The sequence below is a fragment of the Epinephelus lanceolatus genome, chromosome 8 (assembly GCF_041903045.1).
Source record: "Epinephelus lanceolatus isolate andai-2023 chromosome 8, ASM4190304v1, whole genome shotgun sequence".
Lineage (NCBI taxonomy): Eukaryota > Metazoa > Chordata > Actinopteri > Perciformes > Serranidae > Epinephelus > Epinephelus lanceolatus.
The window spans coordinates 40,813,942-40,823,789 of NC_135741.1; the positions used below are offsets into that span (position 1 = coordinate 40,813,942).

The 9,848-nt window shown below is 39.7% G+C and overlaps 1 protein-coding gene across 1 annotated transcript; it reads right to left on the bottom strand.

Moving 5' to 3' along the window:
* Positions 1–259: 259 nt before the first annotated feature.
* tmed4 (transmembrane p24 trafficking protein 4) lies at positions 260–8,060 on the bottom strand. Its single transcript, XM_033629059.2, has 5 exons — positions 7,884–8,060; positions 7,095–7,195; positions 6,888–7,013; positions 4,341–4,487; positions 260–2,352 (listed from the first exon to the last, which is right to left on the bottom strand). The coding sequence occupies exons 1-5, from the start codon at positions 8,020–8,022 to the stop codon at positions 2,203–2,205; spliced, it is 663 nt and encodes a 220-aa protein (XP_033484950.1). The 5' UTR covers positions 8,023–8,060; the 3' UTR covers positions 260–2,202.
* Between the last annotated feature and the right edge of the window lie 1,788 nt (positions 8,061–9,848).

Consider the following 9,848-nt stretch of genomic DNA (forward strand, 5'->3'; position numbering starts at 1 on the left):
CTCTAGCTCTGGTAAAATGTACAGGAAACTGAACTCAAGAAACTATATACAGTCTGTTGAAGGATGGGTGGCAACAATTCATTTGACCCTCCATTTCACATTTATAAGCATATAAACAGTTTTGATTGTTAAAAGATCTAAGTACATTTTAGGTGTTTAGTAATGTCAACAAGTATAACTTTTCCTGTGAAGCATTTGTAACTGGTGTATAAACATATGAGTAATTGACAACGTTATATGAATATAAAACAAGGTATTCTTTCTTTTTTTGACTCCATGTATTTTTTAATGTATCTATTAATGAGTTATTTATCTGTAAATATACCATCTTTATCCTTCAACACATCTGACCCTTCTCTATTAGCTGATGAAGGCAACAAGATGAGGCTGAAATCTTTTGAAGAAAACTAGTGAGTAGCCCTTAAGTTAAAGATGCTGTATGTGACATTCAGAACATTAATACAGCAGCAAACCATTTGCTGTGTAAAGATACACTGGAGTAATGGCATCCTGAGCAGAGAATGAAGCCAAGCTACCTCTGTGTGTACTGTAATCCGAGTTTCTCTGTTCTTTGTTGTGGTAGACAGCGAGGCCCAATGTGCATGTGAGTGCAGTGTGTGTGTATATCCTACTGACAAACTGAACGCTGCCGCTCCGCACTGCCCTCAAGCCACGAATGTATAACGGAACAGGATACAGCGCTGTAGGCCAGGTCCTGTTCGTTCTTATGAAAGCTGCTCAGTGGCACATGACACAAAAAAGTTAAGCTTCCAAGGTATAAAATTAACAAGAGCTCCTGCATTATTGGGCCCATAGAGGAAAAAGCACCAGAGAATTCCACCAACCGAACAGCTGACTTTTAGTTAAAAATGATTCAATCAATTTTCAATTTCGAAATTTTATTGGACCGAATGGGTCAAATGCTGATGGTGAAACGAGTCGGTCAAAAATGTATCCACAGATGATTTACAGACGTCTCTTTCACAATATCAGTCTATGGAAATAAGTATTTTTGGGCCCTTTAGCATAATTTGACTGACCCAGAACTGTTCCTTGAGGATCGTTCATATTGCAGTGGTTACTGCCCACTCTGTGGTTCAACCCCACATTTACACCATCAGCTCTGTCAGCACTGTTGCCATTGTTAGCACTGTTTGTGCAGTTAGCTTCGTTAGCTGCTGTCTCAGCTGCCTCCATGTTGAGAGCCGTGTGCAGACAATCCCAGCTCAGACTATGAATCATATATGATCTGAATATCGCATGCAGCTCCTTTAAGAACTCTGTCAAATCACAAATTCTAAAATCACAGATGAACCTCAACATGTCTTCAAAAGATCTGAAGACATTTGTAAACAGTTTTAAACCTGCTTGTGAATGATTTGTTTTTGTTTAGAAATCATTAATAAATGTTTTATAACACATTGAGGAATCTTGTGTAAGTTAAAGCTTTGTTATACTGTGATATTAATGATTAGTTAACGGTTTACTGACCAGTTATGAATGCTGTCTTCTGAGGCAATACATTATTAAACACAAAAATGTCCTCAACACTGCTTATAACTATATTACTGTATAATAAACCAGTTATTAAGGGTTTATATACTGCTTATACATGCTAGATATAAGGGTTTAACTGAGGTGTTATCAAACTGACATGTAAGGAATCAAGGCAGGTATAATATCTGCATAAGTGTAACCACTTAATGAAAGCAGCTGAAAGCCTACAGTTAGAAGTTACAAAACCTGGAAAAAATACGTGCAACAATGACAATGCCAAACAATGGCCTACATAAAACCATGTATCAATAAACTACTCGGTTACTACTTGTAACATATCTATTGCAGTGGCTGTTCACTCTGGTGTCACCATAAAACAATCTGGGTTCACTTGAACAGGAAAACAGAAAAATGTCATGTCCAGTGTTGTCAAGAAAACACAACAAACACAACAAGAAAGGCAGTTGGAATGTTGTTGCTAACAGAAAAATAAAAATAAACAAAAACATTTACAAGAAGAAATTCATTTGCCCAGGATTGATAACTGCCTCTGTAAATTAGCCCGTACCATTTATGGCTGTTATTAAGACCACGTCTCCTCCTGGATGTTTCTGCACTGCAGTGGGCGTCTCTTCATTTCGGTCAGTAAAGTCTGTCTACTCATGTTTAAGTTGTTTCCCAATGCTGCCGTTGCTCAGACAGACATTACACCAGTTTCTTGGCTTCAAAGAAGCTTTTGAGGTGCTTCATTTGCCAAATGCCGGTGACAATGAGGATGAGTGTCTGAGCGATGGACCACCACAGAACACGCTGGTTGGTACTCTCACTCGTCATGCGAAACCGCTCCTCGCGATACTGTAGAGGACAAGACAAACAATGAAGTCACTAGAGCAGTCTAACAATAACAATAATAATAAATCAGACTTATATAACACTTTTCAAAGTCTTCAAAGATGCCTTACATAGAGTAGGATATATGTTTAAAAAAAACACTGTAAATTCTTCAAAAAGACATTTAATCACAAGGCAAGTGAATAAAAGCTCACTGACATTTTTTTTGTCAGTGTGTCCTTGGGTATCAGGTGTGACCTTTCTAAATTTGGAGGTTTTTGCAGATCCATGATCAGAGCACAGATGGAACTCTTCATGAGTTTTTTTCCTTCTCTGCAGCAGTTTGGAGTTTTGAGTCACAAGGTGGATAATTGATCTGTCGATCTGATCAGAGCTGATCAGATCAGATCCATGGATGAGAGGAGCAGTGGTTTGTGAGTGAAAGCAAACATTTAATCCCAGCGCAATGAACGGCTAACTTTTACTTTCACTGCGCCTGATGTTCTGCAGCTCCATCTGTGCCTAGACTACACTCTGTGCTTTGAGAATGTGGTGCAATAGTGCACCTAATGAATGTCGGGCTCTAAAAAAGAGAAAATCAAAATGTGGATTCAGGATTCAGGATTCAGGATTAGAAGGACCTGATAAGTATAAAAAATGAAATACTGTCAACAATATTAAAGTCCCTCGATCCTCAAACGAGACGATAATAAAGTCCCAATGTCCTCAAACAAGACAACAATAAAGTCCCAATGTCCTCAAACGAGATGATAATAAAGCCCCAATGTCCTTCAACGAGCTGATGATAAATTCCTTATGTCTTCAAACAAGTGTTTCCTAATTAACAGCATCTCAGCTTGTTACCGTTGCTAAAATTGGTCAAATTTTGTTGGCATATCAAATTACAAATGTAATTAATCATAAATAAACAAGTTTCAACCATTAAATTTGATCAGGTTTTGCACCTTGTCCACGTTTGTGTCAGGGTCAGTTGCAGACTAGGGTTGGGTACCGTTCATAATTGAACCGATACAGTACCGGTACCGGTATCTGGAATTCGATACCGGTACCAAACGGTACCTTATTCCAGTACTTTTTAAAGTCTAAACTTCTCAGTTTCAACATTTTATTGAGATTTTTTTGTCGCCATTGTTGCTGAGTCTGAGGTGCGAGTCATGCGCTCTCACTCCGCCTCCACCTCAGGTACTGAAATTTGGCACCGATTCATTTTAAGTGAATTGGTACTCTGTAGTACCGACGTGAATCGGTACCAAGTACAAAAAGTACAGAGTTTCGGTACCCAACCCTACTGCAGACTGACTTAGCAGAGGTGGCTGCCATCTTGTTTTTACATGGATTACTGTATTGTAGTCTTTCTAACACTAGATGGCACAAAAAAGATCCACGAACGAGGACAACAGGCCTAAGTTAAGCAGAATTAGGTCCAGTAAACCCAAAATGTGTTAGCGTTTTCATTGATGTGGTTGATATGATGCAGAAAGGAGAGTGTGGGGTCAAAGATAACTCCAAGGCTGTGGACATGGGTGGACAGGTTGACGAAGTAACCATCAATACAGGGAGCAAAATCCTTGGTGGGCCATAAGGGAGTCTGGGCCAGTGATTAAGATTTCTGACTTAATGCTGTTTAGTTTCAGAAAATTTCTTTGCACCCATGTTTTAATGTCAGTTAGGCAGGAGGTGATGGTGGAGTAAGTGGCAGAAGTGATGGTCCTGAAGGAGAGGTAGAATTAAGTATCATCTGCGTAACAGTGAAACTGGAGACCATGGTGGTGGAGGATCTGTTCAAGTGGCAGCAAGGATGAGAGAAGGGGACCAAGTACTAAACCCTGGGGGACACCATGGGTGACAGGAACTATGGAGGATCTGCAGTTGTTAATACAGATGATTGTGTCTATCGGAGAGGTAGGACCAATGGCATAAACAGCAGCTGTACCCTCATCAACTTAGGAGTAACCTTTTAATCTCACACATAACTTGGTGTTTTTTCTTACCCTCTGGTAGTTTTGCTCCTTCTGGATCTGTTCGACTTGGTCCAGCAGCTGTCGGACTCGCAGCTGCAGCTCAGTGAGTTTGTCCTTAGCTGCTATTTCAGGGTAGTTGTTGGTATGTTCTCCAACCTGAATATCCAGATGCACTCTCTGCAACATTGGGAAACATATAGTTTAAAATCTATGTGCTTGTATTCTGTTGACGGAAAAAAAAAAAAAGATAATTGTCTGATAGGGGTGTTGTGTGTTGTGCTGTCTGGAATTAGACTACATAAATAATGTTAATGCAATCAGACTAAGTCACATTTGGTTTAAGATCTGATCACAGCAACTCACAATGACAAGAACAGACTTGTAAAGACAACTGTGTGATGTTCACTGGCACAAAGCAACATAAAATGAGGAAAGAAACATGTATGCAAAAATGAACAAAACCAGAGCTCTTCCAGAATTACTTAGATTTATATAAATGCTTACAGTAGTCAAATCTAGAATTACCACCTTGCAGTTATTTGCATCTGCAAACCAATCAAGTTGCAGTTACATTTTACATCTGTGTCTGTCCAGAGTTATATGTAGCCATGACAGTAGATAATGTTTCAAATGTTGCTGCAAAGAAGCTGCATATTCAAAAACTTGGAGGCCTCACACATATCTTTAACCTGGCAGCACAGAAGATCTATACAATCAGCACAGTTTCAAAGTGGACACCCAAGATTAGTGCCACCAATTCAGTACCTGACAAAATGTCTCCCCTTCTCTTCCTGAGTTATGACGTTGAGTAATGACCAGGAAAGTGTTTTTGCAAAACATTAGAATGTCACTGTGAAGGTGACTACTTCATCATTTCATTCTATTAGAAATTTGTGTAAAATCTTGACATAATTAATGTATAGATTCTTGCTTTATGGCCCAAAACATGTTTTGTGATGTCAAAGTGACCTTGACCTATGACCACCAAACTCTAATCCCGTCATTGTTGAGTCCAAGTGGACGTATTTACAAAATTTCTAGTAGTTCCCTCAAGGCATTCTTGAGATACCAGGTTAATGAGAATGAGGAGAACATGAGGTCATAATGACGTTGCCCTTTGACCTGTGACCACCAAATTCTCATCAGTTCATCGTTAATTTCAAGTGGACATTTGTGCCAAATTTGAAGAAATTCCCCCATGGCGTTCTTGAGATATCGTGTTTACAAGAATGGGACAGATGGAAAGACAGGCGGATGATTGGACGGACAACCCAAAAACATAGCGCCTCTGGCCGTGGCTATCACTGGCACAGAAGCATACAGATAAAGGGATTAAGAGTAAATTATTAAAACTCAGTTAGTTAAAACTCAACAAATGATATGAGGCACGTTTGGGAAGAAGAAAGTGTATGGAAATACCTGAGGAGGTTTAGCTTAGAAGACTAGGACATTTCACTTGTACTGCTACCAACTCACTAACCTGGAGAGACTTTTGTTGGACAAATCTAATTCAGTTGTTAGAAAATGAATTGGGACACAGAACTCCTATTGGAGGGAGTGTGGATCTGCACTTGTGCACCTCGCCCACAAATTTCGATATTGTACATGCATTTTCTGATGCAAGAACAATGTATTGTGTTTCAATGTATTTTAAATTGTACTAAGAGTACCAACCACAACACACCAATTTTTGCTGTCTTTCTCTGGTTACCTGTGCCTTTTAGAATTACTGCTTGTTTTTAAAGGTTTGAATGGTCAGGCTCCTGCCTATACCTGTGATCTGGTTACTCCCTTTGAGCCTGATCGGTGCTTGAGATCCTCATGCAAGGTCGTGGTAATGGTTTCAAAATCTTGCCTTGTCACTAATTGTGAACTGGCCTTTGCTGTCCAGGCCCCTCATCTGTGGGACTCCCTGCCTACAAACTCAGGAACCTCTTTTAAATCTCGTCTTCAATCTCACTTTTATTACTTGACTTTTCCTTAACTGATAGCTTTGTCTTAACTGATGCCATTTATTGTGTCTATTTAAACTACCCTGTTGTATATCTCTACCTCAGAGCTTCTTTCACACCATTCCAGGGAAATATGTCATTCAACCTGGAAACAGACTGGGCTTGCCCCAGATCTTGTCAATTTCAGTAGAGCTGAAACCACCTGTGACTATTAAACGAGAACAAAAAATTTTAAAAATCTCAATTCTTTTTCAGTCCTTAATGCAGTCAATGTCAAAATGTGATCACATTGACATGTACTAGAAACTGACTGATGTTCATAGTGCAGCAGTACAGAGTACATCAGAGTAAATGTAATACTGCTTATGCCTGAGCTGAAACAAAGCTTGAAAACTAGTCCGACCAGAAGCAGGTTAGACTGGGAGGGTAAAATTCCATTGTAACCTCAGGTGTCAGACTTATCTAAACCTTCATTATGAAAAAGAATTCCCTGAAAATAAGCCTGGTTTATGGAACAGCCCTCAGTTTGTACAGATAAACATGCATTTCATTAGGGTCCCAATTGGAAAATATTGAGCAACTATAGGCCAGCCAGTTAAAAAAAAAGCAGTCATTATGTTCATACCAGTTTTCCTCCTGCAAACAGAGCCATCTTGGTGGAGTTGGAATGCAAACAGATCTGATGTTCTCCAGGAGTATGGGAGGTGAAGGTGAACCGTCCGTCCGACCCATATTGACGAGAGAGGATTATCTGGGAGTCATACAAGAAAAATCCTTAGATTCTATTTATATGTATGTGCATGTTTTACAATATCACCTCCCTTGTCCTTACCTTTGTATCTGGATCCTTGATCTCCACATGCATTCCAAGGCCAGGGGTGGATGGGAGGAAGGAGTTTGTCTGCTTGTCCCACAGCTGAGTCCTGTACTTTCCTGTTGGGCAAGCAAAGCAACATAGATAAATGCCATAGGGTCATCCACTCATCACTCAAAGGAGAGTGACTTTCAAAGGCTGTTGAACCAGTAACAGAGCAATAGAATTAATATTAGCATGACAATACAACTAGTAGAAATATTAATAGAGCAAATGGGGGTATTTACCATAATGTAATCTACAGTTGTATATGTTTTGAATCTCACTTAACAAATTCCTTGAAGGACAGGACAGATAAACAAATATTTTTCACTGCATTTTTTTCAGTATGTCTTGATGAAAAACATAATGACAGAATGTATGCTGCCATACATGCTAGAAATTTTGTTAGCCCATTTGTGCCTCTGTGGTTAAATCGTTAATAGTTCCCTGTGCCTTTTTGTTACGGATGTGTAGTAGTTACACTTTAAATCTGAGTTACGTATACAATGTTAATGTTAACCAGGGTTTCAATCCACTTACTGAGACAATTTATGCGAAATGTAACGTTAAAAAAACCAAACCGCTGCCACAAAAGCCTATAGAAAACTTTAACATAGATTAAATACAATGTATTAGACATTTCTTTAAACTGCCGAACCAAGCACTTCTGTCGTTACTGTCATATTCACTGCAGCATCTTCGCTGGAGCCAGCTGTTCGCTTTGCTAGTTAGCTACGTCAAGCTAACGACCATACAAAAGCTTACCAATAACCATGGTCTCGTCTGGAATTTCTTCAATGAAGCATTTTTTCTCGGTCTCTCCTATGTGGAAATAGAGCGCGTAACTTGGATAAATCCAAGCTAACATTAAAATAAGTCCAGCAGCAGGAATAGGGAGCATCATGTAGCTTCTTTCACTTTGCGCACATCAGCAGAGGAAGCTCTGATGCGGCGGCCAGCTGACGTCACCTTCCAATGCGGAAGAAGGAAGGGGATTTCCTGTGAGATGGGACACATTTACCCTGAGCTGTGCCTTTCAGGCAGCAATTACTGCCAGAATACACTACATTACCTCCACAACTAGAATTTGTCAGTGCTTCTCATAGTCAGGCATGCCTCTTTGGTTGGACGGGTCCTTCCAAGTCTGGTCCTACACAGGCTAGACAAGACTCCTTCCTAGCATTGGGTAAACACACATTGGGACAGGCTGGCTAGTGCCCAGGTGTGCATCACTGGAGAGGCCCTGCCTTAAAGTCTGGCAAATCATGCACAAAGAATTGTGGGTATTTAATGCCTGCTGAGGATACACGCATGCATCCTTGAAAATTCTCTGAAGGTTGGACTTGGTCCTTGGTAAATTTGAAGGATTCTTGACATCAGAACAGTTCTTTAGCAGGATTTGATGATGTGGTCCCCTTGAAATTCAGCTGTTTAAGGATCCCTCTTGACTTCAAGAACCACCAACTGCCTCGTGGTTGTGCGCCTCTGCGAACCTGTCAGGTTGCAGTTGGAATTTACATCCATGTCTGTCGTTCGCATCTTCAACCCAACAGCACCAAAGATCTATACCATCAGCACAGTTTCAAGGTGGGCACTCAAGATTAGTGTCACCTTTCAGTATCTGACCAATATCTCTCTTTTCTGTTCCTGAGTTATGGTGCTGAATAATGGCCAGTGTTTTTTTTTTTTTTTTTTGCAGAACATTATGATGTCACATTGAAGCTGTCCTTTGACCTTTAGGATGTGGAATGTCATCACGTCATAATTTTATCCTATTATACATTTGTGTGAAATGTTGTCATACTTAGCATATGAATTCCTAAGTTAGCGTCAAAACAGTGTCACAGTGACCTTGACTTTTGACCACCAAATTCTAATGAGTTCTTCCTTGAGTCCAAGTAGATGATTGTGCCAAATTTTTAGTAATTCACTCAAGGTGTTTTTGAGATACTGCATTAACTAGAATGCAATGGACAAGGTCAGAGTGACCTTGGCCTTTGACCCTTGACCACCAAATTCTAATCAGTTCATCCCTGTCTCAGAGTTAATGTTTGAGCCAGAGGTTGAAACATTCCCTCAAGTATTCTTAAGATATTGTGCTCACAAGAATGAAATAGGTGCAAGGTCATGGTGACCTTGACCCTTTGACCTTTGACCACTAAAATCAGATCAGTTCGTCCTTAAGTCCAAGTGGACAGACAACCTGAAAAAATAATGCCTCTGGCCACAGTTGTCGCCGGTGCAAAGGCTTAACAACCCAAAGTACTTCAAATTCATTTTCGCATGATTTTTAAAAAAATTACTCATGTAAAATTGCAAGAAAGATTTGTAGAGATATATCTCATTTGTTTGATGTTTTGATTTATACCCCCCAAATATTATTTTCTCTTCCTTGTATTATACCATATCATTATTGCTTTTTGCTTTTTCTACCATGTATAAGCGGGATAATGTCCTTCGTGGTGTCTGTATGTTGCCATTGCGCACATTGTACGGTTGATGCCTACACATCAGCTGTTAAAAAATGATAATTGATGATTGTTATCTAATGTGTGTTTAATGTGTGTTCAATTAAGAAATGTTTAAAGAGACAAGCAAATGTACATTTTACTGCACAGATTGTTTGAATAAACAAGCAAGGGACAGTAAATGACAGCATTCAGGTCACACTTTCAGGCTATTAGGACCAGAGAACATAACGGTATGTCAAAACTGTGTGGGACTAGGGCG